This window comes from Psittacula echo (assembly GCF_963264785.1).
Source record: "Psittacula echo genome assembly, chromosome: 1".
Taxonomy (NCBI): domain Eukaryota; kingdom Metazoa; phylum Chordata; class Aves; order Psittaciformes; family Psittacidae; genus Psittacula; species Psittacula echo.
In genome coordinates this window covers 162,274,982-162,295,256 of record NC_137735.1, presented here as the reverse complement: position 1 = coordinate 162,295,256, position 20,275 = coordinate 162,274,982, and the positions used below count along the sequence as shown (strand labels likewise).

Genomic DNA, 20,275 nt, shown 5'->3' with positions numbered 1-20,275 from the left:
GGAGGTGATCTGGAGCACTTCAAATTAAATATCTACCTCTTTCCAGGTAAATCCACTTTAGGCATCTCAGTACATAGCCTGAATAGTTTTGCTCTCTCTGCAACTCGGGGACAGTACCACTTCCATACCTGTCAGCAGAGCTGGGAGGATAAATACATTATTGATTTGATCTGCTGGCCAGCCAAATGCTATGGCTGGAAAGTCTCTGAGCGGCAGATTAAGTAGCATCCACAACACCCAGCAAAGACAACCGCAGTCTTAGTTGGAACTCCAAGACTTCCCTTTATAAACAGCTGAGATTTAAGGAGCATCAGCACTAGAAGACACCTGAAAAGGGCTTTCTAAGGATGGACACATGCTAAAACAACCACATTCCTGATGCAGTAAAAGCTGTGTCCAAAGTCACATCCCTGTTTTCGTGACCATGGCTTTTCACAATAGATAAGAGGTTTGTGAGAAAGCAGACGCACTCTCCCTTGAAGGATTTTTTGGTGGCCAGAACTGTGAACTGTTCTTTACAAACAAATCATCCCCACTGTGTGCATGCCTGCATCACTTAAAGCATTACAGACTTACACTGGAAGATTTCAAGCTAAGTGGGATTTTTCTCTTTCCCTTTCTTGCTTTGCATTGACTTGTGTCTTATGTAAATGTTAAATCACAGCATAATGTAGAGATGGGTTTATCTAAAAGAGAGTCAAATCATCTTTCTTGAAGAAAAAACAAAAGGAGGGGGAGATGCTGCAGCTTTGTTATACTTAAAAACTAAAACCACTTCATAGAAGATGGCACATCACTGGGAGATATTTAAAATGCAGCCAGTGGGTCTTAAACTGTTCCCAAGAAACACTGCCATCAAACAGAACGAGGGGCACGAGGTTAAAACCCAGCCATCATAACCTTTATTGCTTCATTTTTGTGAAGCCATTAACCACAGGAGGCTTACAGATGTGCCACAGCTCCAGCAGCTGGAGTGAAATCCAATATCCACATCAGAACCTAATTTATGATCAACCTGTTGGGAAGGGGCAGGGAGGCCAAAGCATGGAATTCCTGTGCACAGCATGGCAGGGAAACCAGAGATGCACAGGGGTGTAGGAAAAGTCGTGCATTGAAACAGCCCTTGCACAAATACACACTCAGGTGTCATGAGCCAGCACACACCAGCAGCAAAGTCTCACAAGTGGATATTTGGCATCTAAAAGCAGCTGAACCCAAGCATTATCCAGCTTTGAACTAATGGTTCAGCTGCCTGTGAAACCTTGGGATGAAATCAAAGTGCCACTGTGCTCCAAGCAGGACGTGCTCATTGCAGGTGACAGTCCATTCCCTGGAGAACTACGTAGAGAAGACTGTAGGAGGCACATAGAGAGGAAAGCGTTTTGCCTGAGGTCATGCTGCAATCAGCAACAGAGCCAGGAATAGATCAAGGGTTGCTGCTCTACCATTGTGTCATACCCAGTTTTTTCTGACTTCTCTTCGTGCCCTCATGGTCTCCATATCCCCCCCAGTCTGAGCTGGCCTCTCACCAACCACCTGCTCCACTTCATTAAGATCCTAAAGGAACTTGATCCTTTCCACACTTTCCCCTTTGGGTGTCTTTCTGCTCTAGTTATTTGCACCCTTCTGATTGCAAGCTCCTGAGTATAAGGACCTCCTGCAACTGGAATCACACACCAAAGTACTTATGAAGTATCTTGACTGCACCTTTGCATGCCTAAATTCTCCCTTTCTTCTTCATGAGAGACCTTTGAGCAGCTTCCAGTGCCTAAAGGGATTACAGGAAACCTGGAGAGGGGCTTTGGACAAGGGCCTGTAGGGACAGAACAAGGGGAATGGCTTTAACCTGCCAGAGGGGAGACTGAGATGAGCTCTTAGGCAGAAGCTCTTCCCTGTGAGGGTGCTGAGGCGCTGGCACAGGGTGCCCAGAGAAGCTGTGGCTGCCCCATCCCTGGCATTGTTCAAGGCCAGGTTGGACACAGGGGCTTGGAGCAACCTGCTCTAGTGGAAGGGGGTTGGGACTGGATGAGCTTTAAAGTCCCTTAAACCCAAACCGTTCTATGATTCTATGATATGATTCCATGATCCTTTAATCTATCTCATCCTTCTAACTTGAGTCTCCAAATCACACACAAGTATGTTGGATATCCCAAAATATGTTGTTGAAGTATGCCCCATCATCCAGAGCATTGCGTGGTGCTGGTGCATGGTGATGTGATGTTCTGTCCGTGTGCAGCAGCAATATTCGTCTGGCTAACATCACTGTAACTGTCAGATGTGTGATCCCAACAAAAGCCCAGCCTGCTCATCCACTTGTAACTCCCTGAATTTGCTGGCAGTGCCCCTGGTCACTGCAGATGCCATAAATTCTGCAGGCTCCTTTTCCCTTTTAAATAAACCTAAAAGGGTTTTTTTCCTGAGCTTTTAGCAGTTTAAGGAGCATTTGTAATGAAATCCAAAAGAATCAATCACTTAGGGGTGCACACGTGCTGGGTCTGTTGGCAGCCCTTCTTGTCTCCTAAACCATAGGAGTTCATGTCTCAGCACATAGTCCTCACTCTCAAGCCGCCTTATTCTTTTCAACCTTTAGGGTGGTATGGCCCACTGCCTGGCTAGGTAAGAGCATCCCAGCTTCACAGAGGAGGTCACCTAGGTCACCTAGGTCCAAAAGAAGCGTCTCCATCTGAGCAAGTTAATCAAATTCAAGCAGGAAAATCATGCCTAAGACAACTCTGCGCTGAGCTTTCCTAATATTATACTGTTGGAGCACCTCACAATCAGTAATTGTTCATGAGACAACAAGAGAAACACCATTGCTGTCATTTACAGGCAGGGAATAGAGATATAAGGGGGTTTTACATCTGAACAAGTTGCTTTCAGCTCCTTTCATTGTTAACGGAAGGAAAAAGACACTTTTAGGACACAATTCATCTCCCTATTTGGGGGAAATTTCAGTCTCCTGCAGGATGAGATGGGTTGTGTCCCAAAAGGTATGATTTGTCTCGCTGGATTGGAAAGGGAGTTGTCAATACTTGCTGTGGATGGAGATACCTACGTTTAATGAGATGAATCGCCATAAAGATGGGTCCATAAAAATCAGTAGCAGAGCAGGAACTGAACTCAGGTTTCCTATGCTCTAGTCTGATGCTCAGATCAAACTGTAGATGAACATTCAGAGATGAACAAGGCCAAAGAGCCATCCAAGCGGTAACAAAATTAAGGAGGCTTGAAGGAAGATACTTATGGGTAAGGAATAAATGGGATGGAGGAGGGAAAACCAAAATATCCTAAAAAGCAAGTTTAAAGGACAGCCAGGCAAGGTGGGTGTTGGAAGAAAGGGGTCAAATGACAAGACAGCAAAGGAAATGGGGCCATACATTGCCCATAAGATCCAGCAGATGTGAGGAAGACCCATGAGCAACATATATTGACTATAGCGTGGAGATAACCTTGCTAAGATGCCAACTCCAGTCCAGACAGTGTTCAGGGAGGAACTCCGTCCTCTCCCAAACACCCTCTTCCCTCTTTTTCATTTTAATAGCTGCAAGAGAAATAGGGAGAGTGAACAGATGAGTCCAAGATCACCCAGAGATCACACAAGGAACGTAACTAAGAGCAGATCCCACAACGAACATAACTAAGAGCAGATCCCACAACAGCACCTTAGGCTGAAACCCTGGGAAGTGAACTTTGTGGGAATCAGACCCCAATTCCAAATTCTGCAGCTCTATTAAAGAACCCTAATAAAATAAAATAGAAATAGGGTTGGAAACCAGGTGACAAGGCTGATCTGTGCATCTTGGAGGAGGGAACTGCAAGGAGGCCACCAGCATGTGTTTCTATCAGGAGAGTGAAAACCAACAAGAGCTAGGCTCTCTGCAAGCAATTAAATAGCAGTTAATAAGTCACCTGGACAGACAGAATTGACAAAACATAGAACATAAGTCACCTCAGAGTCTGCCAAAGCATCCCTGGCATGGACAAGGGGCCTGATGGCTGGGGTATATTTAGTGCCAGTGATATCATCTTTCCTAGCAGGGCTTGCCTTCTGCAGTGAGGAGAAGGACACCACTTCCATGACAATGTCAGGGCGAGCTTTAAGACAGAAGTGCCTGAGATTTCCTTAACAGGGAAGAAAACAGCACAGCAGTAGCCTGGGCTGCATCACAGAGAGAGAGGCAGAGGCTGCAGAGCAGGATCAAGATGAAAAACCCAGGGGGAAAATAAGAAGACAACCAAACAGAATCCATGCTGGTATATGAAGCACTGGCAGATGTTAGTGTAATGAGTTTTATGGTTGGTTGGGCCCTGTTGACTGTTGCCACAACATAACCTGGGACTGCAGAGAGGGTAGAGCTAGGGTCCCCCCTAGAAGGTTGCCCTGGCTAAAGATGAATCCTTGTTAGCACAGTAGGGTACATAACACCTTGGTAACCATCCTGCATCTGCACATACAGGCGTTATACCAACAAAGTTAGAAGCAGAGCATTGGAATATTAATTGCAACAACTTCTTAAATCTCTTGCTTTCCAGCACTGCTTTGCAGCTCTGCCAGTCCCTTAAAAAAAGTCAGATTCCTCTAAAAATGAGACACTGGCTTTAAAAACATGAATTAATAACCATTGCTCAGCTGTAGCTTGCTATTATAGTTATTCTATTATAGATATTAATAGATTAATATTAGAATGCAGTCAGGACTTTGGTGTTACCTTCACCTGCATCCCCCCAGCCCAAGCAGCCCCCTTCCCTCGAAATAAGAATCCCAGCCATGCAGCCCACAGCTAAAGCCACATTGCATCTCTAAATGCATAGATGTAATACACCAGGGTAGCCCCACACCACTCACCAACCTAAAAACCTTTCTTTTCTCACTATATTATGATAATATATTTCACTGCTGGGGCTCCCAAGTGAGTTCAGTTCTCCTGCTTCCACACAGACAAAAATGTCAACCCGACAGAAGAACTTTAACAAGAAGCCTAAAATGCAGCAGCCTCAGAAGATCTTGCACCTCTTCATATATCACATGCAAAGACAGACGTGCAAGGAAAACAGAAAGATACAGATTTGGAAGCGTTTTCTTCTTCTCCATGAACAGTAAATTAGCTAAAAATTCAGGATTTAGGTGGGATTTGGGGACTTCATTTACATCAGCACAAAGGGAAGAAGGGGCTTGAAAGCGTCAAAAGATTTTGACTCGTGCATCGTGCATTAGAAGTACCTGTAAGAGAACTAATTAAACAAAGGAAAGGGAGAAAAATGGAGGTGGGGAGGTCAAATAACTCAAAGTGGTTATTCCATAGATCATGAAACTTGCAGATCCTTGGAGGCTGGTTTGTTTTGCTGAAAAAGAGGAGGGAGAAAATCATTTTGATTTGGCACAGGCCTCTTCGGGGTTTCTTTCTTTCTCCTTTTTGTAAGATTTTCTCTATTCTATAATAAACCAATAAGATGAGTTATTCTCATTGGAAGAAACAGACGAATCCTAACAGAATGCCAAGGTCCTATCACTTACCAACATCAAGATGCTAAGTCTGAAGGGCAGGAGAAACGCATCAGCATGCGCTACATGTCCCTATCGCTCAGGTTAGCTCCATCATCAATATGTTCCCTTAGACCCCAAGGAGCTGAATCAATTGAGCAGGAAATCCAAGAGAAACCCACAGAAACTTATAAGCAGTGGGGAAACGATCAAAGTACTTGAAACCACATCCACCCCAACAGATAGCCCAAGTCATAAACACACACCGCCCCCCCCCCCCCCCCCATAACCCAGCCTTAATCAACCATATGATAAATGAGGCAAACAGAGGGAGCTTTGCACGGTGCCTGGTTGCTCTGTTTAATTAGATTTCATCAGAATGGTCCTGAAAAATTCATATGAGAGGTCTCTGCCAGTCTCGGTGATAACCCTCTTTTTCCCCTGAAATCACTGGGATTTATTGCCAGCCCCAGTTTATATAAAGCTCCAAGAAGTCAAAAGGAAAGATGACTCCAGACCACAGCCATGAGCATCCCAGCAGGGTGAAATGCCAGCGTGGCTGGCAGTAGAAACAGTGGTGTGCATTTCCAGGATGCTTTAGGTACAACAGTGTGCTGGGGTCCTCTGCCAATGTACCACATCAGCTAGAAAAATAACCGTCAGCAAAGCTTCCAAACCCCTCCAAAGTCCCTCAGGAACTGCATTTTTGTTATCCAAAGTGACCCAGCCCTGTGAATCAGCAGCAGAACATGTTCAGCACGACAGAGTGTAACCAGAGCTGAAACCCACAGATGACAGGCTCCCAACTTTCCTCTCTAAGCTTTGCTTCTCTTGGCACCCCCATGGTACCAATCCGTTTCCCACAAGAGCCTGGGAGTGCTCAGCTTGTTTCCAACACACACTTCCAGGCTCCCTGCACCAAGGGGATCTCACTGCAGGCACTGGCACATACTTCATTCAATGCTGCTGAAACATCAGAACTCTTATCAGGAGTGATCTTCCATGGGACATATCCCATGGAAGGAATATCTCCATTAACACAGTCCTGCTGTCTCTAGTCAAGTACAGACACCAACCCAGCAAGCACATCTATCTCCTTTTGGTGTCTTGCACTGAAACATCACTCCAACCCAATCCCTTTTAATTTAGGAGATGAAAGATCATTCTTAGGGTTATAGCTGGTGCAACAATGACCAGTATGAAGAAACCCAAGCAACAAGAGTGTCAAGTTCCTGAAAAAGGCATTACTGACATTAACCTAGATTTGATACCTTCATGTTACAGTTAAATCTATACGGTTAGCTGCTGCTGTCACAGCTAGCAAGATGCTTTCTCGTCACCCTGGGCACAGCATCCCCAAGGGGACTTTGCTGGAGCCACAGCTTTGATTAACTGTCTCAGTCTAGCCTTCATTGTGCATTTGTACCCCTCACACAGCAATGATAGCTTTTCTCATTTCAGAAAGGGCCAGGAACCTGCAGCTCTTCTGTATGGTTTCATTTTGGAGAGGTGAAAGGTTATGGACATGGTTTGGAAGAGAAAAAAAAGACAAGGAAAAGACAAGTGTAACACCAAGCAGGAACAGGCCCCCAAATCCTGCATAGTGACACATCTTCACTCCCATAGACACCATATGGGTTGGGGTCTACAAAACCCAGCACAACTCCCTCATGCTTCCCCTCAAGCTTCACACGAGTCGAACAACCAGCAATTCATCAAAGCTTGATTGCTTAAGCCAGGCTGCCACCAAGATGAAATGAGAGTGAGATGATGAAGCAGAGCAAGACAAAGTCATTAAACCAAAATGAAAGAAGCACAAGGGGAAGTGATCAAGTTGGAGAGGAACAGGGGGGGTTTATTACCACTTTCCATCTCTTGGCTTCACAACCACCATAGCTGCACTCACAAGGGGTGGATATGCAGATAACTTAATGCTAAAGCCCTCTAACACAGAGTTGCAGACACCATGCTGATGCCAAGAGGCTGCTGCAAGTCTGTGTGTGTGCAGGGAAGAGATGGAGAGAAGCTCTTCAAATTAGCTCAGGCTCAAAGTCACCCATCGTAACAAAGGGAAACACATTACTTTTTGCCTTTTAATTAAGAGCTAGCTCATAAATCAAACCTCTTGCTCCTACGCTTTGGATGTCAGTTGAGGGAAAGGCTCCTTTTGACTAACCAAGGCTCCTTTCTCTAACTCCAGTAGCATGGCTAATTACACTAATATGTTCGCTGTTACAAACCCACTCTGCCTTTGCTAGGCCAGGAACTGGGCCTCTGATCACCCCTAAAAACACCCAGCTCTGGGTCCCAAACTCAGCAAAGCCTCCCCCAGCTTAAACATGAGAGTTGGAGAGGAGAAAATTGCCATTAAAGTAAGCATTTCCCTATGCTTCCTTGGGGTATCCATGATTTATTTCAAATTAAAGGGTTCCTAGAGATGGGCTGGGGAGCTACTTAAGGCAAGTTGTTCTCACAGAGGAATACACAGAGAACAAAGCCTGAAAGGCCTGAGTTTAAGCTTTGAAGCAATATTTGTTGTGTGTGCACACATACATATGTATGCTCCCAACCTCTCCAACCCTATTCTGTTGTCTCTGCAGAGCAGTCATTTTTAGCACCTAGGAGGTGAGCTAAAGGTGTTGGTCCAGACCGCAGCAAATAGTCCAGCTGAGATTCCCAATAAAACCTTGGATAACACAATGAGTGAAGAGTGGGAACAAACAGCTTTCATGCAACACACACCCCATAGGCACAACGGGATCCTGTGAAGGGCTTCATAGGGAGCAAGGAACTGAATGTGGATCTCATTGTCATGGTTTACATCTTCACCAGTGCTGAAGTCATCCTCTGCACCCTTTCTGCTTCCTTCCTAAAGATGGGAGCTGTCAAATTGTGATGCCTACATCAATGCCTATCTACGTCTGAACCAGAGCTCAGTCATCTGGCCAAAGGAAGGAGGAGGAGGCGGCGAGGCAGACTGCAGAGGTGATTTTGGGCACAGATATGGGTGCAGGATGGTGAGGGGGATAGAGTGGAGGATGGTGAAAGGAAAAGACGGATGCACAGCGCCTTATCAGGGACTTGCTGTTCTTTCAACTGGCTCCCTGATAACATATGGAGCTTAATCAAATATGCAAATGATGTCCTATCTAGAGACAAGGGAAAGGGAGAAATCAACCCAGAGACCATGCATGAAAACAAGCCGATAAAACAAGGGAGCGGCTAAAAGGTTTCCTCTTTTTGATAAAATGATTTCAAAAGATGAAATTAAAGCAAAACTAATTAGGAACCACACTTAAGCCGACTTCCCCTATGAAGGGTCAGCAGGCAAGAGGCATTCAAATCAAAGGCAGATGCAAGAGGCACTTCAAGGGCTCCCTGAAAAGTCATTATCCTAGTCAAAAAGGAAGGGGATAGAGAGGAGGAAGGAATGACAAGAGCCAGGCATTAGGTAGAGTGTAGAGGGGGTTCACCAGCCTTTCTTTGTTACCCTGGAGAGCAGAAGTAGAAGGTGAAGACCAAAGCTGATCACCTAATGCCCCATCTAGAGCACTTCTCAGAGAACAGGGGGATTAAGAGAAGTAGATAGACCATGGGGACACAGGGATATATCTGCTTTTTGTTGTATTCCACCCCTGCATGGTTTCCATCAACAGCACTTCCACACCAGGTATTGCAGCCTAAATACTCCACATCGTGCACAGAGCTACTGACACCATGCATAAAGTCACCTGCTGTGACAAGGCACAGCATCACTGCAAACTGTCCCCTGGGAGCCTGCAGGATCCATGAGTTTCAGCAAGGTAACCTGCAGCAGGACATTGTTAGCTGTCCCTTTGTGTCTGCTTTTGTCACTCACATCCCTCTGCCTGCACAGCACACATCCTCAGTCCACTGTGAGGAAACCCAGCTTGCCTGTTTTGCAGATGGAAACCTGCCAAATCCAAGCTGCAGCTTTTAAAAGGAAGAGTTTGAAGAGATGACGGTACAACCTGCTGCCTTCCCTGCTGCAAAGGGTCCGCTGGAGCCAGCCATTCTTCCTGGAGTCACGAATAAAGCCCCATGGTGCAGCACCACCGATGCTGAACCCGGAGGGATCAGACAGTCATTTGCAAGTCTTGTTGCTCAACCACAAGACCCCATCTCCGACAAGACTCTGAGCAATGTTAAACCAGAACCTCTAAGAAAAAAAGCAGCACTTAACACATGCCTGCAAGGCACCCGGCAAAAGCACAGCACAGCCAAGCCCTGCATGCCAGCAGGGAGACTGCTGAGTAGTCAGAAAGCAGAGAGGGGTACTTGAGGGAGAGACATGGAAAATTAATTGCTCTCTGCCAAAAAGCAGGCTCTAACTCTTGCTGGGAACAGCAACCTTCCTAGCAGGAAAGAAAAGGGAGTTTTCTTACTGCAATGAGCAAGGAGCTAACTGCAGTGTGCTACACTGACGAATTGGAGCTGGAAGTCCCAAAGCGATAGAAATGAGGGATGAGAGGCAAAGCATCCACCTAAAGCGATGGAGGAATTCGTGGGTATTTAAAACAAGTATCAGCTGCATCAGTTCAGCAGCAGAGTCTGGGTACGGCCCTCTGATGTGCTTTAGGGCTTGGGGTTTTGCAGCAGAGGATGATGACAGGGTGACCCAGGCTGGAAAGTCCTCACGAGGTCTCTAGTCCAACCTCCTGTTCAAAGCAGGGTCATCTGTGAGATCAGACCAGGTTGTTTCGTCCATTTAGGCCTTGGAAATCTCTATGGATGGAAATTGCACAACCTGCATGGGCACCCTTCTTCAGTGTTTGCCTGTCCTCATGGGGGAAAGCTGTTCCTTATATCCAGTTGGAAGTGCTCTTAGGTCAACTTATGTTTGCTGTCTCACAGAAGGATGCGAGACATCACAAATGGGAAGAGCCTGTCTCCATCTTCTCAATAACATCCTTGTAGGCATAGGAATATTGCCATTACATCCCTCCAAGTTTTCTCTTCCCCAGCCTGAACAAGTTCATTTCTTCCACCCTCTCCTCTCAGGGCATGGTCTCCAGCTCCTGGCCAATCTCTTCACCCTCTCCTGAACTTGCTCTGGTTGATCCATGTCCTTTTTGTACTCAGGGGCCTAAAACTGGGCACAGTATTTAGATATGGTCTAACCACTGAGTTCCCGATGATCACCTTCCCCTCAATCTACTGGCAATGTTCCTAGTTGTATAGCTGAGGCCATGGTTGGACTCTTACTGTGTAGGCACACTGGTGGCTAATGTAAAACCTGCTGTTCGCCAAGATCCCCATGTCCTTTTCTGAAGAGCTGTTCCCCAGCCAGGGAGTCCTGATCCTGAGTCATAACAAGAGGCTGCTCTTTTCCAGCTGCAGGACTTCACACTTCTTAAATGAGTCCCTGTCAGCCTCATTGCACCATCCTGCCTACATCCCTCTGGATGGCAGCCCTGTTGTTCAGTCAGATCCTCCCAACTGACCGCACCTCTGGGATAAAGAGATGCACAGGGAAACCTGCTTCCCATCTCCTTCAAACTCTTGCAAGGCTTCAGAGCAGCAGGGAAGAAAGACAGCACAGCAGCCTACAACAAGTCCTTCATCTTTGATTTCCCCCTTGGAGAGAGTATCTGATCACTCAACACTTTTAGGTCATGGTGGACTCACCAGCCAATGAGTTCTACATGACCCATTACAAATGGGTGTCACTGCACAATGTCCATATGGATTCCCATCACCACCCCTTTCAGACCTGCTTGCTGGTATACCCAACATGAGCATCAAGTGCCAAGTACACCACAGCTACCAAAAGCACAACTTTACAGCCAGAAAATGGAGCTATTCTTCAGACATCTGAGCTGGCAATAACCTCTCAAAGAGGGACTGTATATCCATGTAGGACACAGACAACTGCAGCCTTCACAGCCGTCAAATACAGACGGGAAGTGGTATCACTCCATCACAAGCGAGTGAAACACTTGGACTCCCGCTGGTTTAGGAAGCTGTGAGGAGAGGCCAAGGCAGCAACCAGCTTCCCAGCAGGAGGCAGAGCTTCTACAGCATGTTTTCAGAGCAGTCAAGTCCACTTGCCAAACAGTTGGGGGAAAAAAAATAACATTCAAAAAACCCCTTGACTTTCAAAGCAGCAGAGGGAAGGAGAAGGAAGCCGAGGTTCCCTGCTGGCATTCACACAGAGCTGTCAGCAGCAGAATATCCTCCAGGGAATATCAAAACCAAGCAGGGTTTTTCATCTTGTGTGCATTCAGAACCCCCCCACTAGCCTGGAGAAACAGTGAGGATCTGTCTTTGCCTGCAGTTACCATGAGACTTCAATCTTGTGTGTGGAGAATCCAGGGCTTCCTCATTAGCTCCAACTCTTTGGATAGGAGGTGAGGTATCAGAGGAGAAAAGGAAGATATTCCTCTCTCCATGTGGGTACATCATAGTACCACCAACCTGCCTAGAGCTCTATCACCTGTGGGTCTCTGCCCATCTCTTGCACCCATTTACCCTACTTTTCTGCATGGAAAAACTCCATTTCATTCCTCTGTTGTCCAATCATGGCACTTGAGAGACACTAGTTTTGTGGAAGGACCCGACATACTGCCAATGCCACCAGGATTCAGCTGTTCTCTCCTGATAAACAGGATGAACCCTGCTCTGGAAAGGGATTTCATGCCATATGTAAAGTGGCAATGACTGCAGCAAGAGGATTCATCATAGCAATCAACAGCGATAATAGAGCTGCAGGTTTGGATGTTCTTCAAGGTTACTTCAAGGCTGAAGCAGTCCTGACACTACTGTAGAGCAAGGTGCCTCTCGTAGCAGCCTTCCAACACTGTAAGGGGACCTACAAGAAATCTGGAGAGGGACCCTTTACAAGAGCCTGTAGGGACAGGCCAAGGGGAATGGCTTTAACCTGCCAGAGGGGAGACTGAGATGAGCTCTTAGGCAGAAGCTCTTCCCTGTGAGGGTGCTGAGGCGCTGGCCCAGGGTGCCCAGAGAAGCTGTGGCTGCCCCATCCCTGGCAGTGTTCAAGGCCAGGTTGGACACAGGGGCTTGGAGCAACCTGCTCTAGTGGAAGGTGTCCCTGCCTGTAGCGGGGGGTTGGAACTGGATGAGCTTTAAGGTCCCTTCCCAACCCAAACCATTCTAGTATCCTATGATATGATTCTCCAAGGCACAGGCTGACTACTTCAATAGCTGTCAGAGCTTCTCATTCTTTCTTCAAGGCAGATGGGCTGTAACTAGCACTATAGCACTGTAACACCCAAGCAGGAGAGCTGTTAGCTGGCTGATGGGACAGGGTAGTCACAGCAATGTGGCCAGAAACCAGCAGGAGCTCAGACCTGAATGTACTTTCCAATCCAAATACCTATCCAAGAATGCCAGCCTTTCCCTACACATGACAAGATGGGCCAAATGCGGATTGCAAATCCAAGCTCTTACATCTAAAAGTCTCCCTATGGTGCTTTGTCTCTGGATTCAAAGAAAGCAGGGTCCTGAGGGTTCAGGGTAATCCAGAGGCTGGTTCATGAAACTGGTTGGTATTGAGAATGTTCTACTAAGTAGAGGTGGTAAGTGGTGGGAAGTGCTGGCCAGATTTCACAGCTCTCTGATCTGAATGAAAAACCTTCCCCACAAATGGCAGTGCAGATCTACAAAGCCCTTCAAAGACCTCAAACTGATGGGACTTTATGAAAGCTGAAATACAGGCCACAGAGTGAAAGAATTGGGTTTTAAGCCAAATTTCTTTCTCTGTGAGGAATTTAGCATAGAGAAGGCTTTGAGTGAAATACTTTGGCAGAAGAAGAAATTCTTTCTTATGCGGAAGTTTCAAATAGATGTAAATTACTATGACTCCATTTGCAGATAAACATTTCAAAATAGACAAAGGGCTTTGCTTTGTTAGAAATGCAATTCCTAGGCTGACATTTGTAAACTCCAATTGCAGCTACCCACAGAATAAGCTCAGGTAAGTTGTATTGCTTTGACTGCAAACCATCTGCGTAAAAGCAATGACCCATAAATTAAACACCATGAGAAGGAATACAAGGAATACTGAATACTGCTTTGCTGCCTTAGTGATGACAGGTATTAGTGGCACATAATTTGACCAGATACAAGAAGAGGAATCCAGACCAACCATACAAAACCTTGTGCAAAGCACCTCTGTGGGTTCATCTCCAGCTTTCTCTTGCCACCAGAATGAAGAGCTAAGCACATAATGAGAGGGAATGAGCCAGTGGAATTCAGCACCTGGCTGGTTTACAGCTAAGTGGTTTGCAGGAAGCACATACCCAGGAATAACTCCCTTTCCTGATGGTTTACTGTGCTGTTTGTAGAGTAACAAAACAGATATTGGTTAAACTTAAGCGATGCTTCCATATCTCCTGAAAACAATCACTAACGATTCACTGGAACGTCAAATCATTTTCAGCCATTGTTGTTTGTTTTTTTCCCCCAAGGCAAGGTATATTTCCCATCATACACAGGAGCAGATTTTACCAATGAAGCCCACCAGGCATCCTGGAGTACACTAAAGCTGTGGCAACGCTTACCAATGTGGTATGGAAGTGCAGGGAACACCACAGGCCAACCAACACAGGAGGTAATTACAGATATTGGGATGTGATCAAAAGCGCTGCAAGATGAAATATTTCTCCCTAAAAAGCACTGTGGGATCTTTAATGCCCAAAAGTGGTCAGGAGCTGGTTTTCCGTCCCATTTGTCTAGTTTAGATCACGCACCTCACAAGCTTCAGTGCTGCTTTAAGCAAACAAAATATTTCCTTCCCATCCTTTGCAGGAGAGAAAATAAGGTACAGCATAAGTTTATGGCAGAACAAAGAACTGAACCCACTCATCCCTGGGCCACCCTCCTCCATCCCCAAGATGCCACCAGCCCTCATCAGACCTTTAATTCAAGGGCACTGCCTTCTATACGTAACATACGGACAAGGGGACTATTTATTTTCCCTAGCTCAGCTTTTTCATCCTATTTATGTCTTCATTCTGGCTGTGCTGTGGACAGGGAAGCAGAATTGGAGGGCATATTTATCCAGCACATTATTCAGTGCCTTCCTGTTGGTCTGCACATGTAGCTGTGTGAATAAGCGAGGGTTGCAAAATGTATTTTGCCTGGGGCAGTGAAATAGCTGAGGCCAACCTTGTCGTTCTGTTTCACTCACTCTTTTCCTACCCTATCTCTATCTTGGTTTTCTCTTTTCTTTCTGTCTTTGTTGTCTTGGTTACATGGGCAGATTCCCAATACGCTGCTAGTTTTCATTTTAATTGTATGTCCCATAAAGCACAATATTTCACTTCACTTGTGTGTGCCACTGGATAAATTCCTTTGACATATGTGACATTTGTATATCAACTAACAGATATTGCTTTATGACTGTGTGTATTCTGCAGAGTGTTCACGCATTGCACACATCAAAATCTGATATACAGTCTGCCACTTCCATATAAAAATACACACACAGAAAAAGACTCAAACTGCAGGGAAAAGAAGGGAAGTTCCTCCAAAAGCACCTTGTAATTACTTGCAGTGAGTCTTCCAACAACTCAGTAGTTCCTGCTATCTTGGAGATAATCGCATAACTCCTCTCTTCATGCTATCTGAAATACTTCACTGTAGCTTGACCGAGTAGCTGTGCTGCACCAGCAGTGTGTACCATGCATGGTAGGACCCAGCAAGCAGAATAAAAGGTATCTCCTGGGCTTTGTCCATTGGTACACAGTCTCTCATTTCATCCTATAAAGCTTATTCCAATTTCCCCACAGGCATTTGCTTTAAAAAACATAAATCAAACTTCGTGCTAACATAATGGATGATGCTAGAGTTGCAATAACAATGTAGTATTTCCATTGCTTCCTACTCAAAAGCACCTGATTGATGAGCCAAGATGGAAAACAAAGCTTCAAAAAAACCCATAAAGTCTTGGCAGGGATCAAGGAGTGTCAACTGAAAATCCTCAGGGACAAACTGGCCTCCTTTGGCACCCAGAGGGGAAAACAGGCTGGTGTCCTGAACTCAGATACCCTCAGGAGCCCTGGGAGAGGGAAGCACGTGGAGGAGAATCAGTAATTGCAGAAGTCACAGCAAGGATGGGGCTGAACTTGCAGGAACTTAGTTTCACAGAGCCTGGATCAGCTGGTCCAAAACAACCTTGGTTTTCAGGGGAGCACCATTTCCTTGTGCATTCTGCCTCTCTGATGAAGACTTATTCATCTGAGGAAAATCCCAGCCCAAGACTCCAGCTCCGCTCCAACACACAGACCCGATGCAGTAACTACCACAGGCAGAATATTAGCACATTAGGAAAAATGGGAATAAAATGAGGCTTTCTCAAATTACATCAGCCTGTTCAGTTCCCCTCTTCCCAATCTTTACCCTATAAGGCTGTCCCCGCTCTCTCCCACACTCCGTTAAGCACTAAAAGCTTTACTTTCTATTTTCCCCCTATTAAAACGAATCAGATCTTGGATTCTGCAACGTGACCTGCAAAGGCAGAGCTGTGTCTGAGTTTGCTTCTCCTGAAGCCAAAAGAAAACCCAAAAGCTTGGCAGTGCAGGGAAGCAGCAGCCATTCTTAACTGTTTAGGTCTTCTGGATATTTACCATTCAAATCTCAGCTACCCCATTCTTCCCCCTCAAGAGACTGACTGGAGAACTAAACAGTTTATTATGATATCAGAGATGACAGGGGAACAAAACCTAATTAGTCAGGGGAGGAGATTATTTTTATTACAACTGTTAAAAAAAAAAAAAAAAATCAATTTGGCTCCTTTTCCACGTGCCTGAATAGACTGTTGAGAAAAATAATGATAATATTCTCTTTTCAAAAGCATCAGCATTCTTTCCTTCGTTGAACAAAGTCAGAGACAATTGCCAATGGGCAGGATCCTGTTCCCCTTGCACAGGGGCATCTGAATATACAACTGTGATTTTCCTTGTAGATGAAGCAGCAGATAGCATAACAAAATCAGATACTTCGAACCTTCCTTAAGCATCCATGAACAAATAACTCACTCATGTCTGCTTTGTCCGTCCTATACACAAACCATTCACCTTTTCATAGCACCTTCCCCTTTCCAGCCTTGAAGTTTTGATTTGCAAAGGAATTCAAAGTGGAATCAATATCCAACCCCAAAGGCTCTGTCCAACCTCCAATCACAGCTTCTCACCCATCTCTATTATGGCAAAGCTACAATCTCCATGCACATATAACACCCTTGGGCTGAGCATTCAAACAAACACTGTCAGACTGGCACACATGGGTTGAAATGAAGGTAGTGCCCATCATGACCATAAGGAGGTCACTTTTAATATATCTCCTTGCCATGAGAAAGCCACAGGTAGATAATTCCCAGCTTCTAACTCTCAAGCCTCTCCGCTATTGCCTTACATGGCAAACTACAGAACCACAACCATGCAACAGGCATATTTTTAGTGAGAACACACAGTGAGGAACATAAATACACTCGTTAATGCATTTGGGTTTATGTGGCATCAACCATAAACATAAAGCTCATTATCATTCAAGACACAGCTTTCTTTTGATGAAAACACTCTTCCTTCAGCACAAGCACCCAGCCTGACCTAAACAGAGCAACCACTAATCCCATGCTGGCCTCATGGCAGAATCACAACCCAGTCACACTGCTCTGAAGAAAGATCTCCAGAGTATGAATCCTGTTGCTGAGCAATCTTCACCCACAGCTTTCCTTCAGCATGCACAGACACCCTGTGATCAACTACTTCGTTAGACATGGTCTGACCACAAAAAAGAATCTGTTGGCTGTAAACTGCATCAAGTCTGGCTGGGGCTGGGGCTGTGGTTTGACTTCAGAAACATTCAACTGCTGATGAACAACAACTTGGAAGGAGGATTTTCTCCTTTCTCACATCAACTCTATCCCTCAAGGGCAAAACGCAGATTTTTGCCAACAGAAACATTTTCTACCCTCAAAACAGGTGATGCACAGTAAGACTGTGTTCACACCCAATGCAAGACTCCAAATTTCCATAAGAACATGAAAATCTGAATTAAAGAGCCACAATAGGTCTTACCTTCTTGAGCTTCCCACTCTTGGTGCCCACAAAAGCCAGGGAGTGGTTCTTGTAGACGTAGGCAATCACTGATGTCATTCTGTCTCCATCCTCAGTGAAAATAGGGAGCCCTCGCACCATGGATGACACTCCCAAGGGGGCATTCATATCCAGGCCACAGAAATTGTCATCAATTGTTAACAGCTATAAAAGAAAAGAAAGAAAGAGAATGTAATAAAATGAAGCCAACTACTCTTTAGCCATTTGGGAAGCATCCATCCAAGCAGGGACATCATTGCATGATATGCCTATAATTTAGGCAGGCTGACAAATCAATGACAAAGGCAGGACTGGAGAAATAGAGAGGTGGAAAAAACTTGTCCAAACTTGCATGATGAGTTACAGACAGGGGGAGAACAGGAAACTTGCTTCTCTTGAATGACAGCCTAGCAGGGTACATTATGTTAAGCCTTTTTCCTACTGCTTTACCGGTCAGTTTTACCAGTCAAGACTTAGCAGTCAAAGACAAAGTCTGCTGAAAAACATCTTAAACGTCACTAGTTCTGTCAAAAGAAGTATGCACATCATTCCCATGGGACCCACAGTAAAAACCACAGAGTTAAGTCTGCACTGGCAAATAATAGACCCTGCCCTGCCCGCTAGCCCTGAGGCCCAACAGTAAGACTCATATCCACGAAATCTAAATAACTACTCCTCTCCCACCTCCAAACTCTGTAGCATCACTCAGTGCTACACTTCGGACATTACAGTCTCCCAAGGCATGTCCAGGCTTTGTCTGGAGCAGAGCTGGTCAGCCCAGGCCAAATCTGCAATAGAGACCATGCTAAGGATTAAACAGTATACATGGTGACTGCACACACTCCCTATTTCCTGGGGTTAGTTTTATCATATAGTCCTGGGTCCTTCTTTCACTGCTTGGCCTGAGCACTTCATCCTCCTGGGTGTCTATATTTTTCCTCCATGAAATAGAGATTATCCACTTTTATCCATCTTACTGTGGTACTGTAATTCACTGAAGTTCTTTGGAGAGGAGGGAAGGTTTCACAGCTATTATGGGAGTTTTTGAGCCTTTGTTGGAATACCCACAAGCTCCTCACAACCAGAGAGATGTCCCTCCCTGTTCATTAACACTGTTGCCTAAGTTTCAACACCTATTGCATTTGAACTCAACAAGCTTGTCACCAGACAGATGCTCCACTGGGATCCTTGTATATGAATGCACATAGCGCCTAGTTATCTCTGAGGGTGCTTCTTTGGGCTTCAGAGAGTTACAGAAGTGCAGCAGCACAAGAATGCAGACAATTCTTTTGCCTTAAGGCACTATCTGGACAGTAGGTGAGGCTAACTCAGGTTATATGAATGTGAAGATCTCCATAGAGTAAGTCAAATAAAGCTCCAAATATCATAGTACATGACTGCCAAAGAAGTCAGTCTTTATTAACTTCACTAGGGCCACTCACAGATTTGAAGTTAAGCATCCACTTATAATGCTTTGCTGGACTAAGACCTAGAAAGGCAATAATTAGTTGTACAGGAAGGTTGCCTAATTTTCACATATCAGGGATAAAGGACCATGACAGTTTTCTTTTGTCTGAGCTCCCATCTTCCTGAAAGCATGGCTAGAAAATGTACTGCTCCTTACTTGAGTTCACGAGCAGTAAAAGCCTGATAGCTGATTCATTTTATCCTCACCCAGCAATTACAAAGAATAATTACAAACGGCTTTACTGAATGGAAGAATAATATGTCCTAAAGGTATTTATAAACACATAAAACCAATGAGGAATTCAAACAGCCATTAGTAAGGAACAGCTAGCCTGAGCTCTGGCCTGCAAGTCATTAGTGTTTGTGAACTGCCCTTTTAGAGCTAAAACACCAGCTCAAAGAGCAATTACATATTGGATCAACAACCTCCATGAGCATCAGACAGGGTGTTGCTCATCCTTACAATGCCAGCACAAAGCCTAAGATAAATCTGCATCCCAGACTCAAAGGCCAAATTCACATGAGGTCTAGTACCCCCAAGGTGATGGCCCCACTTCAGAGAGGCAAGACACCCCTGCTGACAGCATGGCTTGCAAATGCTGAGTGTTTCTGATAATGAGAACATGACCAGATTCCATTACATAGGTCAAGACGGAATAACCGCAGCTTGATTGCTCAGGAGATACAAATGTGTTTGAAGCAACACATCACCTGGGGTGGGATCTATCTCATCTAGCTTTAGCCAGGTGAAAGCTTAGTAAGTAGTGTAGAGTGGTCACCTAAACTACCTCCATAATCAACAGAGGAAAGAAGGTATGTCAGAGAACAAGGCATCCAACCAAACACATAATGCACTGGATCACTCTCTGATAAAGCCAATTTGATTGCAGAAGGACTCCAGATTTACCCAGGTTAAGCATCTAACATCAAGATACATCGTGCTTTGAACAGAAAGCTCGATTATATGGCCTTTTGGGGCCCCTTCCAACCTGAATTATCCTATGGATGTAGGATCTGAGAAGAATCCAGGTCTTGAAGTCAGGCCTAGCTTGACCAGAAACTCTCAAGCTCTCAAATTAACATGATTTGCATTTCAAAACTATAATAAAACTGTATGTGTCTCACTTGAACTAATGGCCTGTCAGGCTGAGAAAATTATCATTTTAAACTGAAAGCAAGAAATCCCTAAACCTTATACAAACGACAGAAAGAAGGACAAGGGAAGAAAAGAAAAAAGTTCTACTTT

The 20,275-nt window shown here is 45.1% G+C and overlaps 1 protein-coding gene across 1 annotated transcript in view; it reads right to left on the bottom strand.

Moving 5' to 3' along the window:
* PLXNA4 (plexin A4) overlaps positions 1-20,275 on the bottom strand; it is a gene marked incomplete at both ends in the record, with an annotated part of 435,010 nt that overhangs the window by 396,579 nt on the left and 18,156 nt on the right. The window contains one exon of the mRNA XM_080614763.1: positions 17,545-17,727. Coding sequence (XP_080470889.1) covers positions 17,545-17,727 — 183 coding nt within the window. The remainder of the gene's footprint in view (positions 1-17,544; positions 17,728-20,275) is intronic.